This window comes from Microcaecilia unicolor, chromosome 10, assembly GCF_901765095.1.
Source record: "Microcaecilia unicolor chromosome 10, aMicUni1.1, whole genome shotgun sequence".
NCBI classification, from domain to species: domain Eukaryota; kingdom Metazoa; phylum Chordata; class Amphibia; order Gymnophiona; family Siphonopidae; genus Microcaecilia; species Microcaecilia unicolor.
The window spans coordinates 59,838,593-59,855,919 of NC_044040.1; the positions used below are offsets into that span (position 1 = coordinate 59,838,593).

At 40.2% G+C, this 17,327-nt stretch overlaps 1 protein-coding gene across 4 annotated transcripts in view; it reads left to right on the top strand.

Annotated features, from left to right (window-relative positions):
• Nucleotides 1–17,327, top strand: part of TMEM168 (transmembrane protein 168) — a 63,246-nt gene that overhangs the window by 28,476 nt on the left and 17,443 nt on the right. For all 4 annotated transcript variants that reach the window (XM_030217117.1, XM_030217121.1, XM_030217120.1 and 1 more), the window contains 2 exons: nucleotides 6,843–6,982; nucleotides 16,189–16,463. In XM_030217117.1, coding sequence (XP_030072977.1) covers nucleotides 6,843–6,982; nucleotides 16,189–16,463 — 415 coding nt within the window. The remainder of the gene's footprint in view (nucleotides 1–6,842; nucleotides 6,983–16,188; nucleotides 16,464–17,327) is intronic.

Here is a 17,327-nt window from a genome sequence, read left to right on the forward strand (position 1 = left end):
GGGAGCAGTATTCAATGGTCTTATCACAAAACTATTTTTCACAGAAGAAAAGGTATAAAACATAATGCTGACATCTACAGATCAAACAATTGTGCCTGTGCTCTGTCGAGCATCAAAATATAACAAAATATTTAAACACACATGAATACAAGTGTATTGCTTCTTCAGCTTATTGAGAGTGGAGTAGTCTCATATATAACACACGATAAAGATTATTTGATTTTTCACCCAATGACTGGGTGTATTATCTGTGTGTATTGTCTAATCATTGACTTAACCTCCACCTCCCTTTGCTAATCTTATATATGAAAATATATTTCTGTTTATCAATATGCTATCATCTAATTCTATGCAGCACCCAGCTTGAACAAGTTGGTGCTCTTAAAACCCCAACAGGTCCCCGTTTCGTGGCTACTTTTTCAAGGGGGAGTCACCAGTTCAAGTAACTGTCTCAAGTGCAACTGCAGCATTTGCTGCAGTTGCACTTGAGACAGTTACTTGAACTGGTGACTCCCACTTGAAAAAGTAGCCACGAAACGGGGACCTGTTGGGGTTTTAAGAGCACCAACTTGTTCAAGCTGGGTGCTGCATAGAATTAGATGATAGCATATTGATAAACAGAAATATATTTTCATATATAAGATTAGCAAAGGGAGGTGGAGGTTAAGTCAATGATTAGACAATACACACAGATAATACACCCAGTCATTGGGTGAAAAATCAAATAATCTTTATCGTGTGTTATATATGAGACTACTCCACTCTCAATAAGCTGAAGAAGCAATACACTTGTATTCATGTGTGTTTAGACATCTACAGATGGCAGGAATCAGCTCAGTTCATCTTCTAGGACTTAGTTGCTGTAAAACAAATCATAATTAGAGCTGGGCCTTTTACAGGAGTATCTTTATAATTCTGAAACAAGAAGCTGGAGACTCAATGCATAGTTGTACATATTGTAAATATCACTTAAATATCAATTTATATTCTAACTAGTAAAAAAGCCCCGTTTCTGATGCAAATGAAATGGGGGCTAGCAATGTTTTCTTCTGTGTGCATGTGGGAGTGTGTGTGTCCCTGCCCTCTGGCCTCTCTCCCCTCCCCCCTCTGAGTCCTTCACTGTTACAGAGCCAGCGATTTGATTTCGTGCTCTGCTGTTTTCCTTCACTGACTGTGTTACAGAGAGGGTGGGGCAGACACTCATAGGGAAACCGGATATCTCGCCCCTTCACACTTCCGGCTGGAGGCTTCATAGAACGTTGGTGTTGCTTTTTATATAGAGAGATATTTGTCATTTGCTTATTTCTGATCTGAAGAAGGGTTACCTGCGAAAGCTAATCAAAAGATGTATTAAGTTAGTCCAACGAAAAAGGTATCATCTTATTTTCTTTTCTATATTTTGATTTATTTCTGTTTATTATATATTGTAAAAAAACATCCTTAAACTGGTACAAAAAGAAAAATCCTGCTTTGTCATTTTCTTAGAAGAAAAAAAAATAGGTGATGTTGATAATACGTGCCAGCCTATAAGGTTGGGATTTTCATGATCCAAAATGGCATTAAAGCCAAACTGCCTGCCGGCCGACTAGAAAAGACTTAAGAAGCTCTTCCAAGACAAAGCAGTAAGGGGGCTCTTTTTATAAGTGGGTGCCCCCTTTTAGGTACCTTGATGCCATGCAGTGAGAGTCTATTCTATAACTGCATCTGTGTTGCCTAGAGGGTATACCACACGAGACCCCTGATATAGCAGGTATTTGCCATGCCCCTTAGTTGGGAAACCAAATTACCGAGCCTATATAAAGACTCTGATGGAAATGAAATGGAAATGGGACCTGATATACCGCCTTTCTGAGGTTTTTGCAACTACATTCAAAGTGGTTTACATATATTCAGGTACTTATTTTGTACCGAGGCAATGGAGGGTTAAGTGACTTGCCCAGAGTCACAAGGAGCTGCAGTGGGAATCGAACTCAGTTCCCCAGGATCAAAGTCCACTGCACTAACCACTAGGCTACTCCTTCATGGACTCACATGTAATTGCACTGGTTAAGAAAATACTGTTTCATTTAAGGCAGGTTCACCAAATACAGGCAGGTTTGGAGATGAGCCAGGTAAAGAATTTTGGTCAGATAGTGATCCTTTCAAACTTGCACTAGTAATATACAGTGGTGGAAATAAGTATTTGATCCCTTGCTGATTTTGTAAGTTTGCCCACTGACAAAGACATGAGCAGCCCATAATTGAAGGGTAGGTTATTGGTAACAGTGAGAGATAGCACATCACAAATTAAATCCGGAAAATCACATTGTGGAAAGTATATGAATTTATTTGCATTCTGCAGAGGGAAATAAGTATTTGATCCCCCACCAACCAGTAAGAGATCTGGCCCCTACAGACCAGGTAGATGCTCCAAATCAACTCGTTACCTGCATGACAGACAGCTGTCGGCAATGGTCACCTGTATGAAAGACACCTGTCCACAGACTCAGTGAATCAGTCAGACTCTAACCTCTACAAAATGGCCAAGAGCAAGGAGCTGTCTAAGGATGTCAGGGACAAGATCATACACCTGCACAAGGCTGGAATGGGCTACAAAACCATCAGTAAGACGCTGGGCGAGAAGGAGACAACTGTTGGTGCCATAGTAAGAAAATGGAAGAAGTACAAAATGACTGTCAATCGACAAAGATCTGGGGCTCCACGCAAAATCTCACCTCGTGGGGTATCCTTGATCATGAGGAAGGTTAGAAATCAGCCTACAACTACAAGGGGGGAACTTGTCAATGATCTCAAGGCAGCTGGGACCACTGTCACCACGAAAACCATTGGTAACACATTACGACATAACGGATTGCAATCCTGCAGTGCCCGCAAGGTCCCCCTGCTCCGGAAGGCACATGTGACGGCCCGTCTGAAGTTTGCCAGTGAACACCTGGATGATGCCGAGAGTGATTGGGAGAAGGTGCTGTGGTCAGATGAGACAAAAATTGAGCTCTTTGGCATGAACTCAACTCGCCGTGTTTGGAGGAAGAGAAATGCTGCCTATGACCCAAAGAACACCGTCCCCACTGTCAAGCATGGAGGTGGAAATGTTATGTTTTGGGGGTGTTTCTCTGCTAAGGGCACAGGACTACTTCACCGCATCAATGGGAGAATGGATGGGGCCATGTACCGTACAATTCTGAGTGACAACCTCCTTCCCTCCGCCAGGGCCTTAAAAATGGGTCGTGGCTGGGTCTTCCAGCACGACAATGACCCAAAACATACAGCCAAGGCAACAAAGGAGTGGCTCAGGAAGAAGCACATTAGGGTCATGGAGTGGCCTAGCCAGTCACCAGACCTTAATCCCATTGAAAACTTATGGAGGGAGCTGAAGCTGCGAGTTGCCAAGCGACAGCCCAGAACTCTTAATGATTTAGAGATGATCTGCAAAGAGGAGTGGACCAAAATTCCTCCTGACATGTGTGCAAACCTCATCATCAACTACAGAAGACGTCTGACCGCTGTGCTTGCCAACAAGGGTTTTGCCACCAAGTATTAGGTCTTGTTTGCCAGAGGGATTAAATACTTATTTCCCTCTGCAGAATGCAAATAAATTCATATACTTTCCACAATGTGATTTTCCGGATTTAATTTGTGATGTGCTATCTCTCACTGTTACCAATAACCTACCCTTCAATTATGGGCTGCTCATGTCTTTGTCAGTGGGCAAACTTACAAAATCAGCAAGGGATCAAATACTTATTTCCACCACTGTAGCTGTGTTCTGGCGGTAAGTATATTTTCAGAAAGCTTTTGACAAAGTTCCTAATGAGAGACTCCTGAGAAAATTAAAAAGTCCTAGGATAGGAGGCAATGCCCTTCTATGGATTAGGATTTGGTTATTGGACAGAAAACAGGGTAGGTTTAAATGGCCATTTTTCTCAATGAAGGAGGGTAAATAGTGGAGTTCCACAGGGATCTGTACTGGGACCAGTGCTATTTAACATATTTATAAATGATCTGGAAAACGGAATGACGAGTGAGGTGATTAAATTTGCAGGTGACACAAAACTATTCAAAGTTGTCAAAACACATGTGGATTGTGAAAAATTGCAGGAAGACCTTAGGAAACTGGAAGACTGGGCATCCAGATGGCAGGTGAAATTTAATGTGGACATTTGCAAAGTGATGCACATTTGGGGAATCCAAATCATAGTTATCTGATGCTAGGGTCCACCTTAGGAGTCAGCACTCAAGAAAAAAAAATCTAGGTGTCTTTGTAGACAATATGCTGCCCAGTGTACAGCAGTGGCCGAAAAAGCAAACAGGATGCTAGGAATTATTAAGAAAGCGATGCAAAATAAGGCCAAGAATATTATAATGCTTGTGTATCGCCCCATGATGTGACCTCACCTTGAATATTGTGTTCAATTCTGGTCACTGTATCTCAAAATAGATATAGCGGAATTAGAAATGGTTCAAAGAAGAGCGACCAAAATAATAAACAGAATGGAACTCCTCCCTTATGAGGAACGACTAAAGAGGTTAGGGCTCTAAAGCTTAGAAAAGAGCCGGCTGAGGGAGGATATGATTGAGGTCTATAAAATCCTAAGTGGTGTAGAACAGGTAGAAGTGAATTGATTTTTCACTGTCTTAAAAAGTACGAAGACCAGGGGACACTCAATGAAATTACACGGGAATACTTTTAAAACAAATAGCATGAAATTGGTAGTAGTAGTATAAAGCAGTTTACACATTCTATTGTGTCCTATGGCTTGTATTCTGCTTTTCTCTCAGCAATTCAAAGTGGATTATAAAAGATAACATATTCTTAACTTGAAGGAATTACAGTAAATTAAGGAAACAAATATAATTCAAATTCATTAAAACATATAAACTCATTTATAAAACAAAAATAAGTAAGTTTTAAGAACTTTTCTAAACAAGAAATAAGGCATAATTAAACGAATCTCAACCAGTAAAGTATTCCATTTTCTTACATCCCGAAAAGAAAAAGAACGCTGCCATAATGATTTCTGAGTCATCTCTCTCATTGAGGGAAAATCAAGTAGTAATGTTTTCGAACTTCACAAACCAGATCTATTTTTTAAAAATAGAAATAGGCCTCTAATCATACCTGAATTTAATCCATAAAAGCATTTATAAATCATACAGGCAATTTTAAAATGAACACGAGATTCTATTCTTAACCAATGTAATTTTTTAAAAAGAGGAGTAACCTCACTATATTTACATTTTCTAAAATTCAGTCTGGCTCTTTCAAAATTGCATGAATGGTGAAAGAGCACACATGCCTAGTTCTTGGGAGCGGAGTTGTGAGGCAAGTGCACATGTTAGAAAATGCACATATACTATTAGAGTACATGCATATAGTTGTATCTGCCTCATTAGGAGGTATAAGTATGGATGGGAGCATTGGTGTGCTACTGGAGATTATTCTAGAAACCTACTTTCCAATTTTTTTTAAATAGCCATGTTGTTAGAAAATTGCCTCCTTAGTGTGCTCCAAGCAAGCAGCATATTAACCATCGAGGATACCAAAGAATCAACAAAGAGGAAACTGCAGAAATTTTTTGAAACCATTTATTTGAACTTTGGTGCATTGTTGTCAGACACTGATTGCAATGCTTGGTACTATGAAAACAGGTGAGGTAACATACTTAAGCAGTTAGATGCAAGATGAGCACTGCTCTGAGACTGCACCAAATGAAGTAATGCTGGTAGTTGCACAAGGTGTATTTGAATATCATAAAACTGTCATGCTATGTTATATCCCATTAACCAGATTGTGAGTAGTATAATGTTCTACATTTTCATCATTTTAAATTATTTGCTACTCATAGGCTGAGCTAGGGATGGTATAGGCTTGTTTGACACTGTCTCTGCTCAGTATTTATTTATTTATTTATTTATTTATTTGTTGCATTTGTATCCCACCTTATCCCACCTCTTTGCAGGCTCAAAGTGGCTTACAATACATCATGAGTAGTGGAAAAGTGTTAGTATCATAAACATTGTGTATTGCATGATAATGGTTAGTATTATGATAAAAACAAAGTAGTAATATACAAATGACCATTCATACTACTCAAAATTATCTAGATATGCTATAACATGGGAAGGACTCCTGGGTGCTGTAAATCTGCTTGAAGGGTCACACAGTCCGTCCTGTAGAATATCCTGTTCTGGCAGTTACTGCAGGACACTAGGAGCCAAGTTGAATTAGAAGTAGGGATAGCAACAGATGGTAACATATCTCTCCCTTTATTTATCCTTTGCTGATCTGGGCTTGGTGGTAGGAAGAGTACAGAGGTGGCATGGTTGTGGGGTATTTAGAGAAGCAGTGAGTCCACTCTAGTCCTGGTTATGTCTTTCATTGAACAGAAGGAACGTTTTGAAAATACGACATACATTTAGAAAGAATTCATTCCTCTCATGTTTTATACGTTCCTTATCTTTTTTCCAAAGTTTGATCATTTTGAAACTTTAGTTAGCTTTTCATTTTTCTACTAGGGATTTAACTTATTTGTGTGAAGATTTTCATTGAACTTGTAATAATCCCCTGGTAGTTGATTTTCCAAGTGAAGTTAAATCTGGTCGGCATTTATGACAAATTTTGAAAAATCCCATTTAGAAAAGGTATAGCATTGAGCTTAAAGTTGGATTCTTCATGAGCGGCGATTTAATTTTATTTTTGGACTAATGTTAAAATAAGCCTCAGTGATGTAGTACAGAAGCCTTCAAGACTACTTAGATCTGTTCTTCAGATGTGACTGTAAAAGGCTTTTCTTATCGTTTTAATTTGGAAATCTGACTTGGTAAACACTTTTTTTAAACAGGATAGCGGAATCTCTATGAGTGCGTTCCTAATAGTCTTACCGCTGGAGTCTATGGCTCATGGACTTTTCCATGAACTGGGCAACTGTTTGGGTGGAACATGTGTTGGATATGCAGTTGTGATTCCTACAAGTTTTTGCAGGTATAGTAACTTTTCTTAATCATATATTTATACATCTGATAGTATTTTTTTTAAATAATGTATTTGATTCATATTAATTGCAATCAGTGCCATAATATCCTATTGATTGGTTTGTGTTCTATGTAACTGGCTGGTGCAGGGGTTAGTGCTAGTAACTACAAAGGTGGACATTTCAAAGCACTTACAACATGGGTGAAGAGACAAGAAATTATTGGGCCAACACAGAATTTCAAGGCAACCTCAAATATACAGCAAAACGTTTTTATACTCAGGATTAACTTAACTGCCATGACTGAATATTGACTGGGCCGCACATAAGCTCCAGCGGCCTGCAGGGGTCCAGTGAATCACCATATTTAATGCTGGTACTCCGAATTGGCCTGGCATTGAATATCGGGGCCTAATTTAGCCGGCACGGTCAGTGTTTAAAAATAAAACGCTAACTGCCACCAGCTAAATATCGACCAGGTAAGTTTAAAAACAATTGTGGTGGAAATGTTAGTATTGTCCATTCTGGGCCACCATAATAGCCTATATGTTGGCCTTCCTTTAAGGGAGATTCAATGCATAGTCTTCAAGTCATCTAGAATGCTTCAGCAATGTCACTCTCTTATCAGCTTAAATGAGTATCTGCTGCTCCTTTGCTCTGCTAGTTGCCAAGAGGGTTTAAAAGTTTGGGTGTTTTGAAAATCTAGACTTTGAGAGCCAAATGGGATTGGTATGAGCTCAGGTTCTGGCAGCGGTAGAGCCAAAGGGCCCTAGTTGCGGTTCTCTCTGTGGATTGTATTAAGGCAATAAGGGTCAGCAACCAAGTTTTGAAAGCGCCAAACCCCTCCGAGAAAAACTGCACTGGCTCCCAATCAAAGAACGTATTACTTTCACAATCTGTTCCCTGGTCCATAAAATTATCTACGGCGAAGCCCCAGGATACATGAAAGACCTCATAGGCCTGCCAACCAGAAACACAACAAGATCAGCTCGAACATACCTTAATCTTCACTACTCAAATAACAAAGGACTCAAATACAAATCAACATATGCATCCAGCTTCTATTTAAGCGCATAACTATGGAACGCACTGCCAAAAACAGTAAAAACAACATTCGACCACCTAAAGTTCCGGAAAAAACGCACCTGTTCCAAAAGGCATACCCCACCAACCCAACATAAGAATCAAAGAACCTGCTACACAACAACACCAAGAACGTAATGGACTCACCCCAACTCTCCCTCTTCCTACCTAATGTTTCACCAATGTATCTACCATATATGAACCCTATTCTACCACAACCATACCTTGTACTTGTGCACACTCTGTATTTGTTGAGACCAGAACCGGCAATCGCCCACATTGAGCCTGCAAATAGATGGGAAAATGTGGGATACAAATGTAACAAATAAATAAAAATACCTTTTTATTAAACTAATTTAATATATCTTTGACAAACTTTTGGGAGTTATCCTCTTTTCATTACGTCCGTGAAAACTCAGTGCAGTTACACTGGTTTTAACTGGTACATGTTCACCTAGGTCTTAGGTTGCTTTCATGTATGTTAGTACAGCTCAATGAAAAATGGTGAGAGGTAGGTTTGAGGTGATAAAACAGTAAGACTTTACAATTCAAAAGTCCTGTATCTCATAATGGGTGAGAAAGCCAATGTCTCTATTGAGTCCTTTTTATGTTGGTCTCTGTCCCAGAACGCCTAGCACCCGCCTGAGGTTAACCCTGCGGCTACCTGGAGGGTCTGTCCCCAGCACTGCTCAGGCCGCCTGCACCTGAGCACGAGCTCTGTACTAGCACCTTCCATCCCACTTGCCTCTGGGCAAGTCTCCCACTCTCAAGTTGTTCCCCTGTGATTTCTAAGACACTGGGGCCACACTCCCAGGGGTCCCAAGTTCTTAGAAAGCTTCCACAGATCAAGATTCTTAGTCAGTCCAGTACAAACAGAGCTAATAAATGAATTGATTTATTATCATGAAAATTTGAACAGTGAACAATATATAACAGATGGAAAAACAACAAGCAATAACGGGAAACTGAATAAGGATCAATATTAAAAAACTATCTAAACACTTTGTTACTACCAGGGTAGCACCTGGGGAGTTTCAGGAAATTAACTGTTCACAAGTCTTGAACAGGGTCTCAGGAAAGAGATGTTTCTCCTCTGTACCCCAAAGCTGAGACTAAAGAAAATCCAGTACCTCTTGGCTATTTTTTGTACTTCAGGGCCAATCAGAGCCCAGGGCACCAGCTTTGAAAGTGTCTGGCCAATGGTACTGCAGATTGCCTTTCACCAAGCTTAATCTGGAACAGAAAAAATCTTTTTCTGTAACAGCTTTAAAACACAGAACAAACACCATCTGCTGACCAATTAGGAGAAATACACTTCATGAAATAATACAGTTCACAGGCTTAGAAACCCACTGTTTTGTCACAGTCTCAAATTGCTTGATCATTTAATTTAGAAAGTTTTCAATTATTGTGTGCCCCTTAAGTTAATTTAAGCACCTTTATTGTAAGGTTATTAAGAGAGTGATCTTCCTTTGAGAAATGGTCACCTACTGAGTTTTTATTCTGTAATGTTCTGTAATAGCTTATTGAAGATTAATTCACGTGCTTCGTTTGGGCTTATTTCTCTGAAGTAGCACGCCTCTTCATATTTTTTTACATTGGATGATCACATTCATGCCTTTCTCGTGTGGGTAGCTGTAGGGACATAAAAAAATGAAAGCTGGTAATCCAGTCTGTTTATCCATGCCATCTACCCTTCCTCTCCCATAGAGATCTTATGTACTTGTCCCAAGCTTTCTTGAATTCAGTACAGTTTTTGTCTCCACCAGGAGACCGTTCCATGAATGCAAAACCCTTTCTGTGAAGAAGCATTTCCTCAGGTTACTCCTGAGTCTGTCCCCTTTCACCTTCATACTGTGCTTCCTTTCAATTGAAAGAGACTTGCCTCCTGTGCATTTATGCTGCAAAGATATTAAGACACCCCTATTATATCTCACCTCTCCTGCCTTTCTTCCAAAGTATAGTTATTGAGATTTTTAAGTCTGTCCCCATATTCTTTATGACGAAGACCCCAGGACTATTTTAGAATCTGCCCATCCTGTTAATATCTTTTTGGTGGTTCGGTCTCCAGAACTGCACACAGTATTTTAAATGAGGTCTCATCAGAGTCTTGTACAGAGACATTATCACCTCCTAAGATCATAACATAAGAGTAGCCATACTGGGTCAGACCAATGGTCCATCTAGCCCAGTATCCTGTTTCCAACAGTGGCCAAGCCAGGTCACAAGAACCTGGTAGAAACATTCCATGCTACGAATCCCAGGGCAAACAGTTGCTTCTGCATGTCTGTCTCATTAGCACACTATGGACTTTTCCTCCAGGAACTTGTCCAACCCTTTTTTTTAAACCCAGATACACTAACTGCTGTTACTACATCCTCCGGCAAAGAGTTCCAGATCTTAACTATTCCATGAGTGAAAAAATATTTCCTCCTATTTGTTTTAAAAGTATTTCCATGTAACTTCCTTGAGTGTTTAGTCTTTGTACTTTTGGAACATGTAAAAGATTGATTCACTTCTACTCATTCTATACCACTCAGGATTTTATAGACCTCAATCATATCTCCCCTTATCCTTCTCTTTTCCAAGCTGAAGAGCTCTAACCTCTTTAGCCTTTCCTCATACGAGAGGAGTTCCATCCCCTTTATCACTGTTCTTTGAACCTTTTCTAATTCCGCTATAATTTTTGAGATACAGCGACCGGAACTGAACACAATACTCAAGTTGCGGTCACCATGGCGCGATTCAGAGGCATTACAGTATTTTCAGTCTTATTCACCATCCCTTTCCTAATTATTCCTAGCATCCCGTTTGCTTTTTTGTTCACTGCCACACATTGAGCAGATTTCAGTGTATTATCTACAACACCACCTAGATCTTTTTCTTGAGTGCTGACCCTCAAGGTGGACCATAGCATCGGGTAACTATGATTCGGATTATTCTTTCCAATGTGCATCACCTTGCATTTGTACACATTAAATTTCATCTGCTATTTGGATGGCCAGTTTTCCAATTTCCTAAAGTTTTCCTGCAATATATCACAGTCCGTTTGTGTTTTAACATCCTTGACTTGTTTTGTGTCCTCTGCAAATTTAATCACTGCACTCATCGTTCTGATTTTCCATATCATTTATAAATATGTTAAGTAGCACCTGTCCCAGTACTGATCCCTTGGGTACTCCACTGTTACCCTCCTCCTTGAGAGAAATGACCATTTAACCCTACCCTCTGTTTTTCTGTCCAATAACCAATTCCTAATCCACACCAGAACCTTGCCTCCTATCCCATGACTCTTTAATTTTCACAGGAGTCTCTCATGGGGAACGTTATCAAAAGCTTTCTGAAAATCTAGATATACTACATCAATCGGCTCACCTTTATCCACATGTTTATTCGTGCCTTCAAAAAAATGAAGAAAATTAGTGAGGCAAGACTTCCCTCAGCTGAACACATGCTGACACTGTCCCATTAAACCATATTTGTCTATGTGTTCTGTAATTTTATTCTTTATAATAGTTTCCACTGTTTACCCGATACTGACGTTAGGCTTACCGGTCTGTAATTTCCCGGATCACCCCTGGAACCCTTTTTAAAAATCGGCGTCACATTGGCCACTCTCCAATCTTCAGGTACCACGAATGATTTTAACGACAGGTTACATGTTGCTAACAGCAGATATGCCATCCAGTCCAGGTGATTTATTACTTTTTAATTTGTCAGTTTGGGTTAGTACATCTTCCAGGTTCACCAAGATTTCTTTTAGTTCCTCTGCATCATCACCCTTGAAAACTATTTCTGGTACAGGCAGATCTCTTACATCTTCTTCCGTAAACACAGAAGCAAAGAATTCATTCAGTTTCTCCGCTATGGCCTTGTCCTTCCTTTTTCCTGCTAGCCATTCCTCTACCCATACACTTGAGCATCCTTTAGCTTTCATTGTTGCCTTTTCTACCTGTTTGGCCACCTTAAGATGTTAAAATACAATCACACCCAAGTCCCACTCCTCTTTCATGCACAAAAGTTCTTCACCCCCTAAACTATACTGCTCCCTTGGGTGCTTGCATCCCAAATGCATAAATTTGCGTTTATTAAATCTTAGCTGCCAAATTCTGAACCCATTATCTTCAAACTTCACGGTCCCTCCTCATGTTGTCCACATTATCAGGGATGTCTACCCTGTTGCAGGTTTTGGTATCATCCACAAAGAGGCAAAACTTATCAGACAACTGAACCTTGCTGCCGCACACCACTGGTAACATTCCTTTCCTCAGGGTGAGCTCCATTTATCACTACCCTCTGTGACCTTTCACTCAACCAGTTTCTATCCCAACCAGTCACTTTAGGATTCATACTGAGGGTACTGTATTAGTCATATATGTAGAATTGTGTCAAAAGCTTTTCTAAAATCTAAGTACACCACATCTAGCACTCTCCCTCAATCCAACTCTCTGGTCACCCAGTCAAAGAAATTAATCAGATTTGTGACCTGCCTCTATTGAAACCATGCTGCCTCGAGTCCTGCAATCCTTTTGATTCCAGAAATCTCACTGTTCTCTGTTTTTAAAGCATTTCTATTAATTTACTTACTAGAGAAGACAGACTTACCAGCCTGTAATTCCCAACCTCCTCCTTACTTCTGCTTTTGTGGAGTGGGACCACATCTGCCCTTCTCCAGTCTTCCTGGGACCAATCCCAATTCTAGAAAAGCATTGAAAATGTCAGCCAGCGGAGCTGCCAGAACTTCCTTAAGTTCCTTTAGTACCCTCGGATGTATGCCATCCAGCCACTTGCTTTGTCCATCTTTATTTTAGCTAGCTCATCATGAACACAGTTTTCTGAAAATTGTTCAGGGTCTACCATACCTCTATTCCTATTTGTGTTGGTCTTCTGTGTTCCTACTTCACCCTTTCAGCTGTGAATAGAGAGCAGAAATATTTGTTAAGCAGTTCTACCTTATAGTTATCAGCTTCTGTGTATTCCTCCCCTTCACCCTTGAGTCTAACAATGTCACTTCTTCACTTCCTCATCACTAATATATCTAAAGAATGTCTTGTCCCCCCCCCCCCCCCCCCCCACACACACACACATTTTATTGTATTGGGTATTTTAATGCAATATGCATCTTTGCTGTCCTGACTACTTTACCAGCTTCTGTTAGCTTTTCCAGTCACCTGTCTTCCTCTTTTGTCTGATATGTAGTTTAAAGAAAAATAGATTAGCCTTCATACCTTTTCAGCTACTACTTTTGAGAACCAAAGTGGCCTTCTTGTCCGCTTATTTTTATATACTTTCCTTACAAAAGGTTTGCTGCCCTTAAAATAGCTCCTTTCAGTTTTGCCCACTACTTTTCTACTTCTTTCAGATGTTCCCATCCAGCTAACAACTCCTTGAGGTAATCCCCCATCTCAACAAAGTTGGGGGTTTTTTTGGTTTTGTTTTTTTAATCTAGAACCTTCACTTTTGAATGAACTATCTCCACACTTGTCTTAATACTGAACCACACCATCCTCTGATGACTGGATGCCAGATGATCACCCATATAACATCAGAAACACTCTTCCCATTTGTAAGCGCTAAGTCCAGTATGGCCCCATCCTACACGGTTTCCATTACCAACTGCTGGAACATTTCTCCCTATAGAGAATCCAGGATCTCCCTACTTCTAGAAGACACCGCAAAAGTGATGCCCCTGCTTACCTTTCATCCCTAATTGTTCCTTACAGACCTACACGAGCCTTGCGTTCTTCTACTGCCAATCAACTCTCTACTCCTACTTTATCTCATCCCCTACTAGACTTCAAGCCACCTGTCACTCTGCCTTTTTTTCTCTAAGTCCTTCTTTATGGAACTCTTTACCTTTTTACCTTTTGCCCTCCACTCAGAACAATCTTACCGTTTTAAGATTGATCTAAAGCCTTCTCTTAAGATCCTGGAACTTGGTTCTCAGGTTTGTTTACGCTCCCTGTTTTCTCTGCTCTTCCCCTCCCCCATTTTTCTTGACTGTTGTGTCTTTTCTCTTTGACCTATTTTAATTTGGAGTTCCTTTCTTTTATTATGTTTTTATTGTATTTAAATGTAAACCACTTTGATTTTTGAGAAAGGCGGTATATCAGATGATAATAAACTAAATTAAACATCTGTCATATTAAAATCACCTATTAGTAGTACTTCCCCTTTCACAGATTCTTCTGTCTGTGAAGCAAGTCCATATATTACATCAATGTAAACAAATTTTCCATTCCCTCTTTGTAGACTGACCCACCACTTCCTTACCCTGTAAGTTCTTCAGTCGTGTGACTTTAATATTATCCTTAACATATAATGCCACTTCCCCTCCCTTTCTTCCTACCCTGTTTTTCCTGAACAGATTATAGCCCAGTATAACCATATCCCAGTCATGGTTCTCCATGAACCATTTCTCCAAGATTGCCACTAAAACCAAATCAGCCTCTTCCATCACAGCCTCTAGATCCAGAACTGTATGTCCCATACTATGGACATTAATGTACACTGCTTTCCTGATGTTGCCCTTCTTTTTCCCTTTGTGTTGAGATATGTGGAGGAGCATTTTCAATATGATGTCCAAATTCAAAAAAGGTGCAAATCCAGTTCCAAACTAGAAAAAACATCTATCTTTTGAGTTTGAAAGTCGTCCTATTTAGATGTGGTTTTTTTTTTTTTTTTTTTTGCTCAATGCGTATTTCTTTTAGGGCTATTTTCAAAGAAAAAAAATATCCAAGGAAAAAAATCACTAAAACAAGTCCTACTAGGCTGGCTACACAGACATCCCAGCAGTGCAGAGGAGCAGCCTAGCGGACAATGCAGTGAACTTCACATAAAAGGTCCCAGGTACACATCACATCATAACCCCCTTATATTGTATGGTGAGCCCTCCATCAATAGCAAAAAATGTACTGTACCCAACTGTACACCACTACAATAGACCTTTTGCCTTCAGGTGTCACCTATATGTGGGTTTAGTAGGTATTTTGTGGGTTTTGGGGTGCACACACTTTACACCATAAGTGTACCAGTTAGAGTGGATATGGACCTGGGTCCCCTTCTCAATAGTCCACTGAACCGACCACTAGGCTACTTGATGGTGATGGAAGCTCGAGATGCATGCCTAACTGATAAGCATAAGAAAAAATTGGGGGCAATTTGGGGAGCATATGTGCACCTTCTGCCATCTTGAGCACGTAGCTCAATTCTTAATGAGTTGAATTTATGAACATTGGAAAAGAGATCATTTCCTTATGTATAGGAGTGGGGGGGGTTAGGGAGGTGGAGCAGATCCAGTGGAATTTTGTGGAAAGCTATAAGAGTCCAAGCTCTCTACACTTCTTTGTATCGTTCTTTGTCCTGTCATAAGTTCTCTTAGTTTGTTTGCAATGGCTGTATTATGATGATATAATTAATGAAAAAAGATTGAACCTAAATCCTTTTCCTCAGTGGTGACACCTACTTTGGTACCTAGCATCATGTAGCTGTAATTTAGGTTGTTCTTCCCAATGTGCATCACTTTTCACTTACCCACATTACATTTCATCTGCCATTTGGATACCCAGTTTGCCAGCCTTCCAAGGTCCTCCTGCAATTTTTTGCAGTCCGCATGACATCTGCAAATTTGATCACCTCACTCATTGTTTCTATTTCAAGATCTTTTTAAATATGTTAAAAGGTATCAGTCCACTGTAGATCTTACTGTGCTCCACTATTCACCTGTCACCATTTAGTAGTGAAAGCCCAACTGGCTGTGGGGTTTTGGCAAGCCCTAGTTTAAGTGCCTGTCTTGCAGAGTTAGGAACTGAAATTGACCTTTTCAAATAGAATAGTTCCTAGAAAGTAGGCTGTTATGGGTTTGGAATTAAAACTAGCAGCAATTGTGGTTTCATAACATTGAATTTCAGTACTAGGCATCTAACTTAGGATCCGGCATCTAACTTAGGATCCTAAACCTCAGCAAAAATTATTGGCAAACCTAAATTTAGAAACATTAGTTGTAGTTACTTAAGTGTTGGTGAATTTTCAGCTGAAAATGCCCAAGTGAACCATTGAGATTTTTTTGAAAATTAACTTTAGGAAAACAGAGTAATTCTTGGGGTAAAAGATCTTTTTTTTTCTTCCCCTTCAGTCCTGATGGCCAGCCAACCTTGCTTCCTCCAGAGCATGTACAGGAGTTAAACCTAAGGTCCACGGCCATGCTGAACGCCATCCAGAGGTTTTTTGCTTACCACATGGTAGATACCTATGGCTGTGACTATTCTACAAGTGGATTTACTTATGATACACTGCATTCCAAGCTAAAGTCTTTCCTGGAGCTCCGGACAGCAGATGGACCTAGACATGATACTTACATACTGTACTACAGTGGACACTCCCACAGCAGTGGAGAATGGGCATTAGCAGGTAATCCATGGTTCAGATGTTTAATAATAACATTCATTTAGTGGGATTGTGTCCTGAAAATTATATGCAATTATGAAACTTGAATTTGAGAACTTAACGAGGGCTTGTGATTAACAGAGCTTGTTTTTTTTTTTACCTGTATGTGGGTCAGCATTCTGATAATGGCTCTCAGAGGAGGTTTTATGATGCTGATCTCATTGACATTATATTGGAAATAATGTGAGAGTGAGAATGTAGTATAAGGAGAAAACAATAAAATTTGGCAATAGATAAATATAGCATTAAAGTGGTGAAATGAACCATCTATTTCTCATTTCTCACTTTTCCAGCTCCACGTGTATTATTTGAACCATGCCCCTTCTCTCGCCTTAAACTCTTTCCTCTCCTCTCCTCTTCTCTTTCACCATCCCCTCTGCTTCCCTGTTATTCAGCACTACTTTCCCCACTCCTTCTACTATTACTACAATTACTACTTCATTATCTGTTCTATAGCACTGCTAGCCATAATCACTGCTGTATAGATACTTCTCCGAGGACAAGCAGGCTGCTTGTTCTCACGACTGGGTGACGTCCGCGGCAGCCCCCTCCAACCGGAACAAAACTTCGCGGGCGGTCCCGCACGCAGAGCACGCCCACCCCGCATGCGCGGCCGTCTTCCCGCCCGTGCGTGACCGTTCCCGCTCAGTCTTTTCTTTTCCGCGCATGGAGAGAGACGTGTTCGGCTCTCTCTCTGTCAGCCCCGGAAACCAGATCGCGTTGTTCGCGAATCTTCGTTTATTTTTTCATTTATTTTCATTGCCGCGTTTTCTCTTTAGTTTCTTAAAAAAAAAACAAACGTGCTGTACTTGTTTTCCCTCGTCTTTT